Source organism: Silene latifolia, chromosome 6 (assembly GCF_048544455.1).
Source record: "Silene latifolia isolate original U9 population chromosome 6, ASM4854445v1, whole genome shotgun sequence".
Taxonomy (NCBI): Eukaryota; Viridiplantae; Streptophyta; class Magnoliopsida; order Caryophyllales; family Caryophyllaceae; genus Silene; species Silene latifolia.
In genome coordinates this window covers 79,851,721-79,874,429 of record NC_133531.1, presented here as the reverse complement: position 1 = coordinate 79,874,429, position 22,709 = coordinate 79,851,721, and the positions used below count along the sequence as shown (strand labels likewise).

General features: G+C 42.3%; 1 protein-coding gene across 1 annotated transcript; it reads right to left on the bottom strand.

The window, feature by feature from the left end:
- Window positions 1-10,538: 10,538 nt before the first annotated feature.
- LOC141586919 (tryptophan aminotransferase-related protein 3-like) lies at window positions 10,539-12,778 on the bottom strand. Its single transcript, XM_074408327.1, has 5 exons — window positions 12,410-12,778; window positions 11,804-12,098; window positions 11,427-11,718; window positions 11,034-11,318; window positions 10,539-10,940 (listed from the first exon to the last, which is right to left on the bottom strand). The coding sequence occupies exons 1-5, from the start codon at window positions 12,691-12,693 to the stop codon at window positions 10,690-10,692; spliced, it is 1,407 nt and encodes a 468-aa protein (XP_074264428.1). The 5' UTR covers window positions 12,694-12,778; the 3' UTR covers window positions 10,539-10,689.
- Between the last annotated feature and the right edge of the window lie 9,931 nt (window positions 12,779-22,709).

Genomic DNA, 22,709 nt, shown 5'->3' with positions numbered 1-22,709 from the left:
TAGGGATAAGTTGTTCCTTGGCTAAATGTATATTGTAGAGAGAGAAGGAAGATTATACCAGATGAATAGTGTTTCTTAGGTTAAGTTGTGTGTATTTTCCTCAATGAAGGTTGAGGAGTATTTATAGACTTTCACCTTTTGTCACGTAGTGGCCAAGTGGCTAGCAGGTGGAAAGACTGATCTACCCCTCGGCCGAGGGACCTATGGCAGGCCGGCGGGCCCTGTTGACTCACCGTCGAGGGGTCTTGGATGTGAGTACGCGGGTATGTGCCCCGGGCAAAGTTGCCATGCCGAGACCAGTGACAGCCGATGGGTCGCATCGGCTAGGGTTTGTCTAAGTCGTTGACTTGTTTGTGGATATCTTTGACCTTGCTCAATATGTTGACTTGGTCGGGCGGTGCGAATATGCCCCATCAATTTGCCCCCAGCGTAGTCTATGCCGTGGTATGGGCTCCGATGTACTTTTGAGCGTATATTCTGCGCAAGTAATTTGTAAAAAATTTTCTGCATCGGCTTCTTCTGCGGCGGCTTTATTTACCTCGGCCTGGTCTTTTCTTAGGCCGTACCATATCCCCCCTCCGCATGGATGCGTAAAGGGCATCCGATGTGGAAAAGAAAGTGACGCTGGCCGAGACCAGGGTTGAGAGAGCCGGTTGTTTTTGATTGCCCCCGGCCGGCGCTACTTAGCTTGGTTGATCATGTGGCCGGCGTAGAATAGATGCTTGGGAATTTGTTGAGGAAGGTGAATAGGCGGAGAGATACGAATGGGCGTGTTGAAGATGCTTGGTCATCATTTTGCATTGATTGACGTTCGATCGTTGCAACGATTGACATCCCGTGGTTGCATGTCGACACGTGTCCGCACGCCGATTGGTTGACGCTTCATGGGTCATTCTCACGATTGGTCTTTCTTCATGGGCTTTTCCCTATAAATAGGGCAGTTATCCCGTGAAATTGGCCACCAATTTCATTCTCCAAAATTTTCTGCTCTCTAAACTTTCGAAGGCTTCTTTGTCTTCTATTTCTCAGAGTTGTTACTCCGGCGAGTGTTTTTCTTCAAGGTAAACAAACTTTCCAATTTCTTAACTCGTAAGTTATTATTGTAAACATGTCTTCTCGCCGATGCCGGCCTAGCAAACCGACGCGGGGGGGGGGGGGGGGGTCCCCGTCGCGTCTTGATGAGGAGGAGAAATTGGACGCCCTCCCGATAAGGCACAGGGGCCCTAGGTCTCCTTCTCCTGAAGTCGATCCTCGAATTTTGGAGGAATGGGAGGATGACTCGATGTTGATGATGACGCGACGATTTTGGTGATGATGTCAAGAGGCTCGTCCCAAAGAGGTGAGGCAAGATGCGTTATGGATCACGGTGACGTCTGCAAGGTACGCGTTGACCGAGCTTGGACCCATAAGTTGGCCAGTTGTTCTGGTGAGAAATTTTTCGAGGGCCATTTCTTCTTTGGCAGGGGATACAAGATTGTTATCCCTGAGGAGGGCCAGGCCGTCTGTTGCCCTCCGCCGGGCCATACCGGCGTATACATGCGACACTTGAGTACGGGCTCCGGTTTCACTTGAATGAGTACGTCATGGCCATCATTAAAGCTATGAACGTCGTTGTGGCCCAACTGCATCCGTTGGCCATGAGGACGATAGTCGGCTTTGTGTGGCTTTGTCTCTTCAAGGGGGAGGCCCCGACGGTGAATTTATTCCGCCGGCTTCATTATCTCCAGCCGTCTATTGCCGATCGCGTTGGTTGGTACAGTGTGCACACGGATAAAGGTTATGTCTCTGTTGACAAACTTACTTCTTGCAAAGACTGGAGAGATCGGTGGGTGTATGTTAAGGTGCTTGGATGACTATCCGCCGCCCCTCTCCTTCGGACCAGGTGAATTTGCGGTGTGAGACTAAGGCGGAGCATGACGGATGGGTCACCTAAGAAGCTCAAGATGGATGCCAGCAAGGTCCTTCTTAAAGAGGATGAGAAGTCAAGCGATGAGGCTTTTGAGGCGGACAAGGGTGGGGTGCCGAAAAAATGGATTCCCCCAACGCAGATCATTCTTCAGGATGAGCCGCTCTACCATGTCGGCCTCATACCGGCCCTAGCACAGGGTGAGTGGGGTCGGTATGAGGCCCATCACCGCTCTTAATGTTCCTGTTTTTCGAACTTCGATTTATTTCTTCTACTTAATTCTTGCTTTTATTTCTTTCGCAGACCATTTTGGACGGGATTTGTCTGAGGATATCCTCCGGAGAATGGGGCTGCACAAAGACAAAACCGTTGCTAACTTGCATCCCAAGGCTCTGACCCATGACCGTAGGACGTCGCCGAATGATCTTATGGACCAGCGGCTGAAAAGCTTGAATGCGGTGGAGGCCCAGGCGAAGGTTGTTAGTAACATGCCGCGCCATACGCGAAAAACAAAACCTTCGGCGGTGATGGCATCGACATCGGCTCCGCCTTCCATCCCCCCTGTTCAGAAGGAGACGGTGGAGATCGTTTACATCTCCAATGGGGATGACTCCGATGAGGAGGAGGGGTCTCCCCTTGTCCGTAAAAGAAAGCAGACAGCCTTTACCGCTGCCGTTGCTTCTGCTGCTGACGAGGAAATGCGCCCTTCGGCCAAGAAGGCCATGCACGGTATTGATCTATCCTGTGGCTCAGACGTAGCCGGTTCATTAGGCGCTGCCGGTGACAGGCTTTCCGGCATGTCTATGTATGTTGATACTGATGCTTACTTTAAATTTTGTAGATCAGCCGCTGTCGGCCGCCGCTCTTGTCGAGCAGCAAGTGGAGGAGAAACCCGCGCAGGCTGGTGATCATAACGTCGCCATCGACTCTTCATCCCAGAAGGTTTCCCTTTCCCGGCCGCAGGCTGGTGATCATAACGTCGCCAGTGACTCTTCATCCCAGAAGGTTTCCCCCTCACAGCTTGTAGCGGAAAGCGCGAGGTTGATCAAGAGACTGGCGAGGTGGAACGAGCTGACCGGTGCTCGTATCATGGAGCAGGAGAAGGCCGTGGCTCAGTCCGCTTTTGAGCTTAATGCCACTAAGAAGGTGGCCGCGAAGGCGAAGCTGGATCTTCTCAATGAGCAGAGGCTTAGGGGGGAGGCCGAGAAGGCGCTCTTGGCTGAGAGAAAGCTCAGGGAGGACGCTGAAAAGGAGGTCCTTGCTGAGAGAGCCAAGGCCGAGACTGCCGCGGCCGAAATTGAAAAGCTGCTGGCGAAGTGTAACCTTATTCAGAGGCACGCCGACCTCTATTTCCAGCAGAGGAATGAATTCAGGGAACGGTTTCAGATCCAGGGGAAAGTGATTCGGAGCAAGGAGGCCATCATCAGGCAAAAGGAGGACGACATTGAGATGCTCCAAACCAAAATGCTCCCTGACCTGTGCTCCGAATTCCGGGATCTGGCCGAAGACGCTGCCAGGGAAGTAATTGAGGAGCTTTTCCCTCTTGAAGGTTCCTTTCCGTGGAGCAAATTCGACGAGCTGTTTGATGACAAGCTCGAAGCTAAGGAGAAGGCCGTGGAGGAGAAGGCCAAGGAGGCGGTGCGGGTGAAGATAGAGCAGGAGGCGGCCGAGGAGGCAGCAGCTCTTGCCGAGAAGGCTAAGGCGGCCAAGGAGGAAGTCGAGAGGGCAAGGGCGGCTGAGGAGGCCGAGGCTAAAGCTGAGGCTGCTGAAGTTGAGGCTGCTAGGGAAACTGCTGGGTTGCCCATCGAAGAAGGTGCTGCTACCGCCGCTGATGGCGAGCAGCAACAGACATAGGAAGATGATGTATGTCCCCTTTTGTCTTTCTGTCTTTGTATTTTGTACAGCTTTGGTAGGTTGTCTTTTGGCTGACCCTTATGGGGACGGCCGTCGTTTGTATTTATTGTAATTTGTTGAACATATTTAATAAGAGCTCGTTTCTTCTGCCTCCGGCCAGGCCGCGGTCTTTACCTCATTCCTTTTTCTTGTGCTAATAGTTGAGCGTCTCAATCTGTACTTAGCGTTTTCACTTTGCCTCTGGCTTGGCCGAGGTCTTTTCCCGTCTTCGTCTGAGTTATTCTCTTGCGTTTATTAATTGAGTGTCTCTTTTGTTTCCGCCTCGGCTTGGCCGAGGCGGTCTAGAGTGCGTATCTCAATTGTGTTAACGCTTCTGAGGCATTTTGAACGCTTTGCGAGTATCACCTGCGCTGGTCGTCACCATCGAGGTGTCTGCTTCCTGGTGGTGATTGCCGCTCTTGTCGGTGTTTGACAGTGTGAGCCAGCATCTACTTATTGTTATTGACTGTCGTGGCGTCTACCACTTGGAGTGACTGCGACGGCGCCCACTTCTTGATGGAGACTGCCGTGGCGTCTACCACTTGGAGTGACTGCGACGGCGTCAAACCTCTTGGGGTGACTGCCGTGGCGTCTACTACTTGGGGTGACTGCGACGGCGCCTATTTCTTCATGGAGACTGTTGTGGCGTCTACCACTTGGAGTGACTGCGACGGCGTCAAACCTCTTGGGGTGATCGCTGTGGCGTCTACTACTTGGGGTGATCTGCGACGGCGCCTATTTCTTCATGGAGATCTGCCGTGGCGTCTACCACTTGGAGTGACTGCGACGGCGTCAAACCTCTTGGGGTGATCGCCGTGGCGTCTACTACTTGGGGTGATCTGCGACAGCGCCTTATTTCTTCATGGAGATCGCTGTGGCGTCTACCACTTGGAGTGACTGCGACGGCGTCAAACCTCTTGGGGTGACCGCCGTGGCGTCTACTACTTGGGGTGACTGCGACGGCGCCTATTTCTTCATGGAGATCGCCGCTCTTGTCGGTATGACAAAGTGTGAGCCGACATCTGCTATCGATAAAGACTACCGCTCTTGTCGGTATGACGGTGCGAGCTTGGCGTCTGCTTTTTCCTAGTGACTAGGGGAAAATGAACATTTTGATGGAAGACTTGGACGATTTTTCATTAGGTAAAAACATGCGTCGGGGTGCCCACAGCTGTTTTGGACACCTCCGCCGCTACATAGAGTATTCCCGAGATTACCAGCGTCCTAATGGCCTATCAAAGGCACACCGTCCTAGTCAACCGCTAGTTACATCCATGAGGTCGCCCTCCTGTTGTAAGGATAGACTTTTCCCTTTCTCCGATTTCTTTGCCACTTTGAGGGATTGCATGTTGCATCCTCTCGGCGCCTATCCGGCGTTGACCACCTCGTCATTCTCGTCTTTGGAGACGAGCTTATGCGCTTCCCCCGGTCCGAGACATACATCAGTGTTAGGGCCCGGATGGACATCACTGCGTCAGCCTCACTCAGGGTGACTCGGCCTATGAGAACGTTGTAGGCGGACGAGCCGTCGATGACCACGAACTCGGCTAGGACGTTTTTAGCCGCATTCTTTTCGCCGAACGTCACCGGGAGTCCGATTGATCCCAGTGGTACCAGGCCGGCCCCAGAGAAGTCAGTATAGTGGGTTGGTTCGGGGCTCAAGTCCTTGACTTTTAGGCCGAGGCCGAGGAAGCACTCCCGAACATGATGTTCGTGTACGCGCCCGTGTCAATCGTGCACCTCTTGACCGGGTGGTTGGATATGTCCAAATTGACTACAAGTGGGTCGGCTGAGGAGCGATGACTCCTTCGTAGTCCTTCCTTCCAATGGTTATATCGGGGATGTTGGAAGCGAGGATCGCTGTGTTGGGCACAAAGTTGATGGCCCGATATAGCTCGTTCAGGTGTCGTTTGTGCCCATGGGCGGACCCTCCGTTCTCGTTGCCCCGATGACAACATGGATCACTCCTATCCGTTCGAAGACGGATTTCTTACCTGAACTGTCGGCGTCGGTCTTTTGGCCTTTGGCAACGTACTTGCCGAGGCTCCCCTTCCGGATCGGTTCTTCAATGGCATTCTTCGATGCCGGCGATCGTTGGTTAAATGGCCGGTGTGGCCGTGGTACTCACGATCTTGGCTCGTGTCACCGTCACTTTTTGGCTTGGGGGTCTCTCCCACTTCGGCCCTCGTTTTTGCTCGGGGGCGAAGACCTCGGCGGGCGATACGACGAGAGGGGTTTTATCACCGTGCCGCCTCGGTGGTACGTTCCCGAACTCCACCCGGCGCCCGTCGAGTCTGTTTCTGGCAGTTTGTCGACCGTGACCTATTATTCTCACGGCGTCTGTCATCGGACCGTGACCCGTTGTTGTCACGGCGTCTTTCATCCGGGTTGTCCTCCCGCGCTCTTCTTTTCGAGTGCTCGGCCTCGGGGCCTACCCAGTCTTGTGATAGTCTTTTACCTTGATGGCCTGGTCGGCCATCCTCCTGGCGGCATCCAAGCTCGGGCCTCCGCACTTGATGAGCTCATTTTTAAGTCTCCCCTTGGGTGGCCCTTCATCGCCGCGAAGGCCGCCAATTCGGGATTAATTTCTCGAATCTGCTGGACCTTTCCATCGAACCTCTTCACATAGCTTCGTAGAGACTCGCCCCCTCCTGTTTGATAGTTAGGAGGTCCGATGTCTCCACGGCCCTTCTCTTGTTGCAAGAGTATTGGGCTAGAAAGGCGTCTCTTAGGTCGGCGTAATAGTATACCGAGCCGTCGGGAAGCCCTTTGTACCAACTTTGAGCCATCCCATGCAAAGTTGTTGGGAAAACTCGGCACTGCACCTCATCGGCTGCTCCCATACCGACATGTAAGACTCGAAAGCCTCGGCGTGGTCCTACCGGATCACTATCTCCTTTGTATGATAGGGGTGGCAACTTGAGCTTAGTTGGCACCTGGACTTCTAGGACGTAGGCGTTGAGGGGTGTCGACCACGTGTCGAACGACACGCGGCGATCGGCTCCTCGCATTCCTAATCCGGCTCCTCTCCTCGTAGCGAGAAGGACTCCTTCTTCGACTCGGACTTCTTCTCCAACTCTCGCCGAGTCGGACTCCTCCTCGGCTCCTTTGGGGTAAGCCTCGTTCGTCTTTGCGGGGACGCTGTCCTCCCATGAGCGCGGAAGGACTTAGGTCTACCACGCCCACTTTGGGCTCCCCCCTGCGACTTGACGGGTCGGCTTCTCCTAGTGCTCCGTTCAAATTTCTCAGAGTCACATTTTGGGCCCTGGTCTCCTGGACGGTTTCCGCCGCTCTTGTCGGCGTGACGGTGTGAGCAAAGGGCGTATTACTAATTAGGTCCGGGACCATTTTCGGTTTGCTATGTCAACCACATGTCCCATGATGGTGACCTGGTTGGTCGGGCAAATGCGGCGGCGTGTCCGATATTATTGGCATCCCGAACTCCGGTTGGATTACTCCGCCGGTGGAGGGCTGCGCGACTCCAGAATTGTTGAAGGTATCATCTTGGTAGAAAGGGGTCTCGTCGGTCACGACTGCGTCTTGTTGTTTCGACATCTTCTTAGCTTTTTGGGTGGGTTTTTTTTTGTTTTTTTTTTTGTTTGGGAATGAATGTGACTAGCTTCTAGTAGCGCTTTCCCACAGACGGCGCCAATTGTTCCGGTCGTAATTCCGGAGCAGATATTCGTTACCACCCGTTGCTTGTAGAATGATGTCTTGAATTGAATCCTTCTTGTCTTTATCGTTCCTCTCGGCCTCTCCTGCAACAATGAACGAACTGAGGGCTTGGCTTTGTGCCAAGCGTACTCACTCCGACGCTCAAGTCAGCAACTTAGGGATAAGTTGTTCCTTGGCTAAATGTATATTGTAGAGAGAGAAGGAAGATTATACCAGATGAATAGTGTTTCTTAGGTTAAGTTGTGTGTATTTTCCTCAATGAAGGTTGAGGAGTATTTATAGACTTTCACCTTTTGTCACGTAGTGGCCAAGTGGCCAAGTGGCTAGCAGGTGGAAAGACTGATCTACCCCTCGGCCGAGGGACCTATGGCAGGCCGGCGGGCCCTGTTGACTCACCGTCGAGGGGTCTTGGATGTGAGTACGCGGGTATGTGCCCCGGCTGGCAAGTTGCCATGCCGAGACCCAGGCTGACAGGCCGATGGGCTGCATCGGCTAGGCTGTCTAAGTCGTTGACTTGCTGTGGATATCTTTGACCTTGCTCAATATTGTAATAAATATTTGTTAATTATCAACAATATATTAATATATTAATATTAATTGGCAGTCAGAGACATATGAGTAATTAAGGAAAATAAATTATTACTACATTTATTTCATATTCAATTATCATACATTACATTCAATGATCATACATTTTTAATGGGAATTACATAAAACGTTAAAAAGATTTTTCTAGATTGTAGAAGAATAAAATATTACAATCCCATTGTTTTTCTGGGCTGAAGTTCATCCTTTTTTATTGATAAATGAATATTTAAATTAAATAAAGGAAAAAAAAGTAAGAAAAACCAAATTCATATAATTAATGAATCATAGTTCATTGTTAACATTATGATTATACATATTACTTCAATCTAAACCATCAACTAATAAAATTTAATATTCTCTCATGTAACTTGACAAAAGAGAAATAATGGCTAATAGATGAGTAAAATTTTATTTAATGAGCATAAATCACATCCTGAATTTTTTTGCACACAATAAGCTGATAAATTAAGATTTTGAATGGTTTTTCAATAAATATATGAAACAAATAAACAATTTTATTAACCTTTAATAAAATAATCAATTTAATAGATTAACGGGTAAGTGAGTATAAAACAGGAACAAAAACTCCATCCTCTCCCACCACCTATAACGGGTAGAATATTTAATAACCATAACTGTTCCACCGACAACTCTATATAAATTTTACGACAGTTGGCGAATATATTACTATTGTATTCAATACAGATATATTTTTAAAATCATTTTTATATGGCATAGATGAAAATAACCCGTGAATTTCTCGGGTTTAAACCTAGTTTTCCTTATTTCCTTTATCCCTTAACCTTATAAAAGAAAAAAAAAACAATAAATAATTAAAATAAAAGGGAATTTTCTAATTTGGGGTTTCGAAATTTCGCAATTTCACAAATTTACAATTAGGCAGCTTGAGATACGTATAATCACATTTTAGGTATCCGAGGTTTTATCTTTTTTTGGTTCTATTCTAAACATTTAGGGCGTATTTGGTTGGAACTTTTGGAATGAATTGGAATGGATTCAATTCGTTCTAGTGTTTAATTCAAGGTTTTTGGAATGAAGTTAGATACTCATGGGGCGTTTGGTATGGGAAAGGGAAAGAGAATGAGATGAAGTAAGGGAAATAAGGGGTAAGGTATAGAATTCCCTTGAACTAAACTTGTTGTTTGGTTATGATCTTGTGAGGAAATGGTTTATCCCCTTATTCCCTTTGTGGTTGTTTGGTTGTTAAAGAAAGGAATCAATCTAATATTACGATTTTTTCTTCTAAACAAATTTTTTCATAGTTTACATTCTTCTTTACATTCTTCTTTAATTTCTCTCAAAATTATTTTTGAGTGAAGTTTGCAGTAAGTGGATCATACATCCGATGTACTACCACCAGTTTTTAGTTTCTGAGCATTATAATAAAGTTTTTGAGTTTTGTTTTAAAAATTATGAATTTTACTATAAAATTTCTGAGTTCATTCACTAAAATATCAAGTTCAAAAAATTTACAATAAAACTCAAAAACATTACCTACAAACTTAGTTAAATTTAGGTTTTGACGAAAAAAAATTAAAATTTAACGTATAAACTTTAATAAGCTCAAAAAAAATACGCATATGCTCAAAACAAATAAAGTTTGAGGTAATAAGCTCAGAAAAAATATAGATATGCTCAAAAACAAATAAAATGTGAGGTAGTACATCCGATGTATGTTCTTTTTTCTCTGAAGTTTGTCTACATTCCAAAGCTCCTGGCCTCGAGCGAGTCTAGGTGCTGCAGTGTCAAACCTTGGAGAACTACAGATGTTTGCAGATAGCTACAAAAAATGACCCTAGAAAAAATAACTCTAAACAATAAAAAAAAGAACATAACTAATTTAAAAACACAATTTCTATTATTTACGCTAAAATAAAGAATCAATCATTAAAACTAAACTAAAAACATGTAATAATACTAACACAAATCTTTTTTTTTCTCTCTTAATCATTGACTCAAAAATGATCTGATCAAGATATCGAAACATACCCGAAATTCAAAATGACCCTGATTTGACCCGAATTAACCAGAAAATGTGACATACCCGAACTGACCTGACTTGAACTTACCCGACCCGACCCGTTTGCCATGTCTCGAGCACGTATATAAGTGTATCAACTTTATTTGTTATTCGCTCTTATTTTTTTATTATCACCCTAGTAAACTATATTGCCTGTAAGGGAACGCATCGTCACTAATATGAATAAATATGATAGATGAACCATCTCAACCAAAACCTTAAGGTGATGGTTGATGCCCAACTATTATATTTATTCCTATTAGTCACAACCATTTTATTATTAAGACGGATATATCCATCCTAAGAAATTCTAGTAGTTTTGATATATCATCGGAACATTCATCCCTCTTCTATCAACCTTGTTTCACTCCTTAAAATTCATTTAATTTCATATCACTAATTGAAAATTTGAGGGTTTCAAGTTCAACAATCAAGTCGTATACAATATAGATTTTTTTTTATTAGTTTGCAACATTTGTTGAAATTACAATGATATATCATCCAATGTCACTGAAACTCGGTAACAATCGGTGTCGCCCAAGCACTTCCCTTCCATAATTAGTAACCTTTATTTATAAACGTGGTGTTATAGAAAGCCAGTGGTATTATCTGAATCTGAACTCACATTTCCAGCGTAAATTTCAAGTTCAGTTTTGATCAACTGTTGCAAGTTCAGGATCAGCAGCTCAAAATCATCTTTGGTCTTCAGCAAGCTTAGCCGCACATATCGATCTTCAGCACCGAACAAACATCCCTTTCGACCAATTATCCCAGCTGATTTCAGCACTGCATAACAATCTTCCTCTTCCTTTCTTTCACACTTCAACCACGCATAAGCTGCGCTCAAGCACGAGCTCAATATCGTCACCAATGTACTTAAAATATACGGAGTAGTATTAATTAATATTAGGCTGAAAGTGTAGGGTTTACCTGGTGAAGGTTGCCGAACTTGTTGATAGTAAGTGCAAAACTGAGGAGGTATAACCTGTAGGGAGAAACGCGTTGATTTTGAAAAAACCGCGTTTAATCTTTCCCATCTGTCTTTCATTGTTTGATGTCCAAATTGAAAAAGTTGTCTTCCTCCTCCATTATCAACCACAACCTTGAGAAGCTCCAATATTCGTAACTGCGTATCGTGTGATACACCAATTGAATTGTAATTTACATAATCATTCATTTTTCGGTGTACTGATTCATCCTTTACCAATGCCCACCTGTGTACAAATAGTAAACAATTCAGAGCTTTAAGATGTTATTCATGAGCAGTACATCTCCAAATTGATTGGTTTCAACAGTCAGTCAGTCTCGGACTTGATGCATATCCGAATCTGCTACCAGCATGACCGGTTAGCTTGGAAACGGAAAACAGCATAATGTGTTCATCTGCAGGGGCCGGAATTGCAGTGTAATGTGGCCAGTAATAGACATGATCATGAATTGCCTTAGCTAAGGGTCCTTGTAAGACTTTCTGATTTAGTTTGCAATCAGGATTGTTGGGAGAAGTCACGAATTCTATCGACATTCGTTCACCATCGCTTTTGTTCTTCCAGTGTGACACATCTCCTTTGAATTCATAATTTCTTGTCGCAAAGTATTTGGTCTGTGATTCATATAACTACTACCACAAACACATATACGATCCTACATTAATAAAACCGTTTTATACAAGACTTAATTAATGTTACGACAAAATTACTCACCGGATAATAAGGGACGGAAACAAGAACAGGTGCAGGAATGAGAGGGGAAAAGGAGGCAAGGGAATGAACAGCAGCATTGAGGAGTTGAGCAGAGCCAGTGCCGAAGACAATACGCCGTCCCTTAGTAACTGCATTTCCAACTAATTCATGAAGTTTGAAGATATATTTCTCGAGTTCAACAGACATTTGACCTCCTACAGGGTATGAGTATCCCAATCTATGCCATCCTGATACTAGTACACTGCTGTTTTCCCTTTGCTTCTTCCAAAATGGTTCAAGAAATAGTGGATTTCCGCTACCATATATACCAAATTGTTTCATTAAAACATGTCATAAGCCAACCGTCTAAAGAGTAGATTTGTCGGGAATTACAATACAATGATCTTAAGATACCTTCTGTTTATATCCAATCTTAAAAGGTAAAATTCCCACTTAATATTCTTATTTCGACACAAACACTAAAAATATATAGGTAAAATGAAACGAAGCACGCCCGGCCTCTATCAAGTTACTCTACTACGAGTACATAATTTAAACTTCCCCTTGCGTATTTTGAAAAGTGTTAAAATGGATGGTATAAGAGCGAGAATTATAGTATGTAAGTACCTATCAGCATCAGCAAGACACGGAAAAGAAAGGTGGGAGCAATCTGAGCCAGTGTAACAAGCATAACACTCGCAAACTGGTTTTCCATGAACGATGGAGCTATCCAAGTAGGCGACTCCATGTCCTGAACATGAGAATGAGGCAACTTCCTCTGCCTCTTCTGCTGCTTTTTTAGTCCAATTTACATTATTTGCATGGTAGTCGGTCCATTTTATGTAAATATATGTACCACAGAGTACTATATTTAGGATTATTGAGTAGGTTAAATACCCCATGTAATACATATACCATGCGCTTTTCTAAGAGTATCTTCTTTGATTTGTAGGCATACAACTATGGAATCTTTATTAATTGTTTAAAGTATGATCATTCTTTATAATGAGTGGTTAGTTTCGTTGATAAGGTGGGAATCTAGTAGAATGTCGTTTTCACGTTGACTTTTATTCTTGGTGTATGTAATTATTCATTTCGGATAATTTGTTATGCCTAAATTAAGAGTAAGTTTGGCCTCAATTTTAAAAAATGAGTTTTTGTTTTAAAATTTAAAAGTAGAAGTATTAATGCTTCTATTTTTATGGGTAAAAATATAAATTTTTTGTTTTTGAGATTTTTTTTTTTAACTTTAAAAAAAGGCAAATGATAACCAACGCCCCTGGGGCGTTTGTTAAGGTATTATGAATTTACGGAAATGTCCCTAAGGCCCTAAATTTATGCTACACTGATGGCCCACTATGCCATGATTAATTTATTTAGCAGTATTTCATAACCACGCATATACGGAATTCTTGTTCCGTTTCTTTCGCAACTCAATTTCTCTCCCATCCCTTACCAACTCAATTTTGTAGCCACCATTTTGAAGCCTCCGTATACCGCCATGATGGTAAGGATCCCCCGACAGCCTCAGTATGACTCATTCACTCCGACGACCACCAACTCTCTATCAAACCCAGTCCTAAAAAGGGTTCGTCATTCCCTTCACAAGGTGTCTAATGGTTCGATTTCTGGCGGCGAAACCGTGGGGTCACCGGAAAAGGTTTTAGGGTTCGGTTTTATGGCACCGCCACAGTACCGTAAAATCGAACCCTAAAATCTTCTCCCGGAAAATTGTTGGAGATGAGATGTAATTAGCGGGTGGTTTGTGTGGTGGTTTTGTTAAGACGATATGAGGGGAAAGGGTTGCATAGAGAGAATTGTATTATTCATTGATAATTCTGATTCAATACAAATGCATATATATAATAAACCCTACTAAGTTAAACCCTAACCCTAGACAATAGGCGGCCTTAATGGGCCTAATATCCTAATACCCTCCCGCAATCGTAAAGGCAGTAAATTGTACGAACTTTACGATTGGAGAATTACAAAAAAAAATCATAATCAATAAAAAAAGGTCTTCATCACTTCATCTCGATCTTTCTTCAAGAAACTTCTCATCTTCACAAGGTGGTAACTTCTCATCTTCACAAGGTGGTAAGGGGTGCGTATAGGACTCGCCAGACAATTTTCAGTGCGTATAGGACTCGCCAGACAATTTTCATTGCGTAACTCGCCAGTTTTTTTCAGTGCGTAACTCGCCAGTTTTTCAGTGCGTATTGGTCTCGCCAGACAATTTTCTTGCGTAACTCGCCAGTTTTTTTTCTTTTGTACCACCTAGATCAAAATCGAAATTATCTTTTAGAGCAATTCTCGATAAAGGAGAAAACACATCATTAAAAGACATATTTATTTTTTTTTTAATAAAAGGAAATTGCAAAAAATGAAAGTCAAACCCATTTTATCATCACAGGGAAATCTTTAATGCTAATGTTATCGGCATATGTGCACACCATGTACACAAATATGCAAACAAACAAACCCTTCACAATGGTCAGACGAAGCTTTGGATTATGTTTATCTCTTCCGCCGTGAATCTTTCGGTTTGATCAACGTATATATATTTTTTTAATCAGATTCCTAGAAAATCCCGCCGGAGGGCTCCATAATTCATTAGTCCCTCCGGCAAGGCAGCGGAATATCGATTTTAGGCCTCAAGAGCGTGAGGCTCTGATACCATGTTAAGACGATATGAGGGGAAAGGGTTACATAGAGAGAATTGTATTATTCATTGATAATTCTGATTCAATACAAATGCATATATATAATAAACCCTACTAGGTTAAACCCTAACCCTAGACAATAGGCGGCCTTAATGGGCCTAATATCCTAATAGGTTTTAGTTGATGATCGGTGGTTAGGTGTAGGGCCCGAGTTTTGTCTGGAGTTTGGGTGGTCGGGTTTAAATGTCATTGGTGAGTATGGAGACGATTGTTGTGGTCGAAAAACGGCGATCAGGTCAGTGAGGTTTTAATGACGGTGGTGACTGGTGGTGGGAAAGTGGGTAAATCATTGCGTAGTAACAAATCACGGGAAGTTTTGAAAATGATGTAAAACCGTATAAAATCTGTATTATTGCAGGTAGCTTTGTCAGTAGTTTACAATGTAATAACAAGACTATCAAACACCCCTGGGGCGCCTGTTAGCAGGATCCTTAAAAAAATCATGTATTTGGCCAAAACGGTTTAAGTCGAAAAACAATTTTAGAAACTGGGTCAAATACACAATATAAAAAAAATGTGTTGCTATGGAAGATCAATTCATGAATAATTAACATCTTCATAAGAAACAACTAAAAAACCAACATAAAAACAAACTGCATAATGATCAAATTTTTATCCTTTGATTTTGGCACAAAAACCAAGAAAAGAGGAGGAAGTGTGGATGATCCCGGTTAATTTTTATCTTTTGATTTTAGCATAAAAACCAAGAAAAAGGAGGAAGTGCGGATGATCAATAATTGACTGACTAAGACACTCTAAAATGAAAAAAGATAACACATAACTGGGACAAAGAGAATACATTTTTGTACGAAATGATTATACATATCTATGTAAGTACTCCGTATGTATTACAGATTTACGGCTTAGTTTCTCCAAATTCTACACATCCTGCTCAATTATGCCATATCAAAATTGATTTATATTGAAAGTTTTTCAATTAGAAAACTTAGAAAGACATAATTCTCACAAATAAAATCGACAAGCTTAAAATTAACCTTTCGAAGTTATTCCAAGAATTTACGCATCGTTTAAGCTAGGATAAATACAATCGACGAAGATAAGATTCCCTCTTTTGTACTCTTTTGTTTTATAATTTAATTGACAATTTCGCAAATTTTTCACTAGGACCAAAAACGACTACCACACGAAAAGTCATATTTTCAGTCTTATGCATGGTAGTAGTTGAAATGTTACCTAGTAAGAAGCCTTGAGAAGGGCTAAGTATCAGGGTTTGTCTGTATTAAAATTATAATCTAACCAAAAATAAGTAATCAACGATAATGATATATACCCACCTCATAGCTTATGTATTTTTGGGAATTCATTGTAATTAAACTACATTTTATTGAAAAATAAATAAAAGAGATTTATGATATAGTTGATTGGAGGGTAAATGAGGCGGGCTAGGGTTTAATTTTCCACCCTGTGGGAGTACGGGTTTGAAAACTTGTACCGCTCTAGGTGATGGGGTGAGTATGGATATAAGTATTGCTTGGTGAGTACGGGTGCGGGAGAGCCTATATCCACCCCTGTCCCGTACCAACGACATCCTTACATAGCTATATGTAAGGTTGTATTACTCGTATGTGTTGTTCTTAGAGGTCACTTTTAGGAATAATCGATGGTGGCCTTTGTTTGGTTCTTTTGCGATCTACAGGCTCTTCTATGGTCTTCAAGGGTTATTGTAACATCCCTATATAGCAAAGTGTCTTACCAATAACCATATTAGTATATAAGGATGCTAGCATCTCGGTTGCTCGAGGTAGTACGCATCAATGCATCATAAAAACAATAAAGAAACAACTTAAAAAAAAGAATGTGATAAAGTTATAAGTCTCAAAAACAACTCCAAAGAACAATTGAAATAAATGTCATAAGACGATCTAATATCGGCTAAATAACGTGACGATTCAGTGATGACAATGCTCATCTACGCCCCGCGAGCTATCCCATCAATCATCAACAATCATCACCTGCTAAACCAACTGCTCACCATCCCCGAATGGATCACCGCATTTTCAGTCAACTGTACAATCAATCAATATATGCAACGGAAACAAATATAACAATACAACGGCCGATCTCCAACTCCAACAATCATTAGTCACTGACTACACACTAAAGTGTGTAGCCCTGCCAGGTTACCCATCGCAACAGGTAACCCACACTGCCAGTAGGGGGCCGCGGCCTTGCCCACCAAATCCCCGCTCATCGCAACGAGCAATCCCAGCTCCTTAATATGCAAATTCTCCTTGTGACGGGAGTCACAAGAAGCGAACATGGGTATGGAACCATCTCCCGACATAGTTCCACAACAATCATCCAACCAACCAATCTCCATCAATTCCAACAACCAATTACATGCCAGCAATCAAACATAAACAATCAATTAAATTGTAAACCCAACTGAGTCGGAAAACTGATACAAATGCGGAAGCGGGTAACGGACTTTGATGAACTGAAAACTTGTCACGTGATAAGTGTGACAAACTAACAGTAATTAACAAAATAAAACAGAATACTTAGTTCGTTATTTAACCTTGAATGCGAACAAATGGTGCCTAACAAAAAAACTACCTTGTTCGATTGCTAAACAGAGATTTGAAGTGCAATCTCAAATCGAAGTTTTAATCAAAGTCTTTGATCATTTAGGGAAGGGGAACACCATACATCACTGATAAGGTTATTTTCAGTCGTTTGCCATAATCAAAATAAATCCTAGCTTAGTACTAACAAAATAGCTAGTGGTAAGTCAGGGTCGAATCCACAGGGAGGCGGTGATTATCTAGTTTGTTTATACTTAAATTTGTCTTAAAGTAACCAATTGTGGGGCTTTGATTATTTGTATGCTAATCAACTAATTGCAAATAAATAAGGACGAATAACAATAATATTAAAGAGTCTAGGGATCGGGTTCACTAGGTCGTCATCAAAGGGTAGAATTTTAATTCATTGATTGAGCAATTAATTGTTGAAAGTCATATGATCAGTCGATTCAATATTTCTTTTAGATCTAATTTAACATGCGATCGCTATCATTAAATTATCTCTATTCAATTATCGTGGCTTATACTAGTTTTAACCCGGTCGGTGATAATCCTAGTTTATGCAAGACTAATTAATCAATTCTGATCAGTAATTAACTAATTAGAAGTAATACGATAATCAAACAACAATTAAGAGCAATTTAACAATCAATTCATAATAATCCCTTTTCTAACAACCTAGATCCCCTTTCATCCTAGAATAAAGGCTAGCTACTCATATTAATACAATAAAAATAATAACGATATAAGAAAGCATAATTAAGAACATAAAAGATGAACAAGTAATTGAAATAGTAATTGAAGAAAGATTATAACAATACCGTAATTAAAGGCAATAGATCCGAACAATAATTAAACTAAACTAAGTATTTGAGAGAGTTTTCTAAGGTAGCTATATTAAACCTACCGAAAATTAAGCATAAAATAACCTAGAGTACGAGTTTTGGTATTTATAGTAGTCATAACCAACTTAAGGAAATTTGCGGAATATTATGAAAACAAGTGGTTCCTCGATCGAGCCTAGGTGCACTCGATCGAGGCACCAATTCCCAGATACCCCAACTCTCGACATTGCAAAGTTTATTGATTAGGTTGGTTCCTCGATCGATCCCAAGGTGTACTCGATCGAGCATGAAGTTCCTCGATCGAGCCTCACTGTACACGATCGAGGCACCAATTTCCTGCTTCGCGCACTGAACTTCAAACGGCCGCCATTTCTTCGTTACTTGTCAGAAACAAGCGATTTTCGCGGCGTTGGAAAGCTAAGAAGATACGCTTTCACATCCAGTTAGAATCACTTAAAAATCTGTTGTATAACTTGAGATATGGTTCATCAAAATAGGCACTTGTAAAAAGAAGCTCTTTTCTTCGTGTTTTCTTCTTAACTTCTCTTCCTTCATTCTTATGGATTCTCGTGCCATGCTTCGTGTATCCCTTCATGCCCACTACGCGATGCCCATTTCATTCCTTTGCTCCTCAAATGCATCATTCCTGCATTAAACATCAAAAGGCGGAAGTATCGACATTCTAACATAAAAGGCATGTAAATGATATAAACTAGCACGAAAACCGTATCAAAAGAAATTAAGGGGAGGCATAAATATGCATATAATTATGACTCATCAAACTCCCCCAAACCATCTTTTTTCTTGTCCTCAAGCAAAGCAACACACAATACAAAGGACAAACATACAAATGACAAATAAACAACTCAGAGCTAATGTTTAATGCACATACAAATCCCAAGCTATCCATATCTGTAACAAAGTAATGACTAGAGTGTACCAATAAAACAAATTCAAAGGTACGGGAAATAGAAAACGTAGCTCAAGGCTCAAATCACCATACTATAGACAAATGCCAAATACCTTTCGATCTTGCAAGACAAATTAGTCGGATTCTCGCGGATTTCACTCATGCACTCATAAGTATATAGGGTGAGTTATATGTGAAGAATAGAAAGAAGTAGAAACACTCACTCGACTTATGAAACATGCATGCAATCTAATGTGATAGAGATTTCCCCAACTAATATGCAATCACCATATGTAGACAAAAGTACATATATCAAGGACAATAAGGGTGGCAAAAGGGTTAAAAGGGATAGAAATGGTTTGTGCCAAAGCACGTTATGGATATGTGGAGATAAGACGGTAGTCGCAGCGCTAAACCAAAACCAAATCTTTGATAATAAATGAACCCAACTTAGAGAAATGATCTCAACTTTACAACATATGAAAGCTAACAAACTACTCTCCAATTATGCATTAGACTCTAACAACCATCCTTTTGATCTTTGCTATACCCACATGACAACAATAAATCCCAACCTGACCATAAAACAAAATAAACATGATAAACAAGCAACTGCGATGTCCCGAAAAGGTAGGCAAATTCTTGGATTGTAGCTCATAAGATGTAATTTAAGATTGGCTACAAGGATTCAAACGGGCTAACAAAAAGGCAATTGTAAGGCTTATTTGAACGGTAAGAACCGCCTATCCACATGTACTTAGTCGAATGAAAGCAATAAAAGTATCAAGAAATCAATGTCACACTTATGCAGTTTGATATTACACATTCCACAAGGAGAAACCACACTCAAGCCTAATTGACAATGAGACCAGTTTATTGATGTTCCTGGCCTAGGAAGCTCTATAGACCTCAGAATTTAAGTAGTTTACCAACATAATTGTGCAAATCTAATCAATATAAGATATGTCAATACGGTTAAGACTTGAATTATGAGCTCTGTTTTCATGGATAACGAGTCAAAACAATGTACATGGACAACTATATGGGATTCAAATGCAAAAACAATGCAATTTTAACATCATTGTTATTAAATTGACCAAGACTCGACCTAAAACAAAGGAAAAACATGTTTTTGTATTTTAAAGTTTTTAATTTTTATGGATTTTTGATATAATAGCACACAACATAATAAATGACCCTCCCCCAAACCTAAATGTCACAGTGTCCTCATTGTGACGCCTACAGCATAGCAATCACACACAAATACAGCAACCTAAAGGACGCAACTAACAAAAGGAAAGGAAAAGAATTAGATAATGCAATTAAAGAAGGTACAAGGGAAGAGGATACCGGGTAAGAGCTTATGATTCCCCCAAACCAGCTGCAAAAATAGGGGAAAAATCATCAACCGCGCAATTCCACATCAAGTCGGCTACGAAATAAACCCAAAAACGTGGTTACTCGATCGAGCCTCGTCTTACTCGATCGAGGAACCATCTAGACGAACGACTTCCTGCATTTAAAATAAATGCGTACACAAATCATAATCAATACAAGTTAAAGCTCGTAATAGTAAATCAAAAAGTAGCGCATGTACTACACACAAGCATAAGTAGCACCAATAAATAATCCAAGCAAAGAATGAAAACAATGAAAAATGTCCTGGCTCATCAAACTCAAAGTTTATAAAATATGAGCAAGCATGCCCATCACTCTTCAATTCCTCATCCATGGGTAGGAGATATGGCTCTTCATCCGTCATAGGAGCTTCCTCAAAGACTTTGACGGGCTCCTCTTTGAAAATTTCGGCCTCTAAAGCATCCAACTCAGCTTCTATGTCGACGCTCTCATCACAGCTATAAATCATCTCAGGAGGGGGATCATCTCCATAAATCAGCTTCTCTATCTCATCCACTTCTTTGCTCCATGGATATGACGCAACAGCAGGGCGTCAGGTGAATTCCTATCAAAACATAAAGCAAGACAATCATCAAAAGTAGGATCAAGAGCATTAATCATATGACAAGAAGCTTTTAAATCAGGAGGGCGTGATGCTTTGTCAAGATCAAAAGTGATAGTATCTTCTCCAATATTAAATGTAAGACTCCCATGTCTAACATCTATAACCGCTCCAGCAGTATGCAAGAATGGTCGTCCTAGAATAATAGAAACACGAGAATCCTCAGCTATATCTATCACTACAAAATCGACTGGAAAGAAAAACTTCCCTATATTAACTGGCACATCTTCTAAGATACCCATGGGGTGCTTAACAGATCTGTCAGCCAATTGGTGTGACACCCCCATATACCAAGGAGCCTTACTAAGACCTTCCCTAGCATATATGGACATCACCATCTCTAGGGCTGTAAATGAACTGAGCCTGCTCGCCAAGCCCTCGGGATCGGCTCGGTCAAAGCTCGGCTCGAGATCGGTCAAACTGAGCTCGAGCTCGGGCTCGAACTAAGCTGAGCCCAAACCGAGCCGAGCTTGAGCACACTAAGGCTCGGCTCGGGAGCTCGTTTGAGCTCGTTATTTTTAAAATTACTTAATGTTTTTCAATATATTTACTTAAATTGTATCAATTTTAAAATAAATAAATTAAAATATTAGTTTATAAGATAAAATTACATAATAATTGTTATTATAAGCTAACAAAAAAAATAATATTCTCGTTTAAATTTGAATTTTTAAATAAAAAATTACTTTATAATTAAAATAATGCTCGAAAAAATAGTACGCAAACAAAGCTCGGGCTCGGGTTCGGGCTCGTAAAATATTATATGAGCCGATCCCGAGCCTTGATTTCAAGAGCTCGGGTTCGGGCTCGAACTCGACTTTTACAATATGAGCCGAGCTCGATCATAGGTAAGCTCGAGCTCGGCTCGGCTCGTTTACACCCCTAACCATCTCGGTTGCCCGAGGAAAGTGATCATCAAAGGTCAATAAAAGAACATTTATAACTGTTTTACAAGTGTTACAACCAAACTGCTAAAGAAAGATACAACTCATCACTATATTCTACTTCCTGTCATAACTCGTGAGGACTCATCCCAGCCCGGACTCTAGCAACCATCCAAGACAACATCTGCTAAGACCGACTGCTCACCATAAGGGATCACGGCAGACACAACAAAACAAAGAAGACAAACCACACAAAGTCAGTAACTGAGACAGGACACGGCAAACATAACCAACTTATAATAACCACAACCAAATACACACACAATCACAACCACTCCAACCAATCTCCGTCACCAACTGTCCACTGGACCAGCCCTGCCAGTGGGGGACCGCAGCCATTCCCACCTAAGCCCCGTTCATCATACCGAGCGATAACCCTGTCCCATTAATGTGCACATCCCCTCCCGTGGCGGGTTCCACGGAGGGCGAAACTAGGGCGTGAAGCCACTCCCGCAAGTGAATCCACTCAGCCGAGGACGCACCTCGAGAACCAGAGACAAGTAATCACAGACAGCTGCAATACAACAAACAACGAACAACACAACCCACCAACCACCATATATAATCAACTACATGAACACAACAACAAGGTATAACGACGCCCGACACACTAGACAATCAACAGAAACTGAGTAGGCGAACCTACCTTTAAGCGACTGCAACAATTCCATGTCCACACACGCAACACCCAGCAATCAAACAACACCTATACATATAACACAATCCTCTATCACTACCCTTCTAACCTTAACTGAAAACACAAAGACGCGGATGATGATGACGACATACCTACATTTGGAAATCTAGCAAAGGAACTGCTACCCGGCTCAAGCTATGCACTCCTATGGCACAAGCACCCTCAAAGGCTTCCATGGAAGGTATTTGGTGAAGGGAAGAGGAAGGGACGACATCTAGGTTTAGAGGAAAGAGGCGGAAATG

What these genes read in the sequence shown, in the direction of transcription:
- LOC141586919 (XM_074408327.1), bottom strand. Translation starts at nt 12,693, where the DNA reads ATGTATTACATGGGGTATTTAACCTACTCAATAATCCTAAATATAGTA. An exon ending in TGTCTTGCTGATGCTGATAG is followed by an intron (nt 12,099 to 12,409) that starts GTACTTACATAC and finishes TATATATGGTAG; the next exon opens with CGGAAATCCACTATTTCTTG. An exon ending in AGTTCGGCAACCTTCACCAG is followed by an intron (nt 10,941 to 11,033) that starts GTAAACCCTACA and finishes GCTTGAGCGCAG; the next exon opens with CTTATGCGTGGTTGAAGTGT.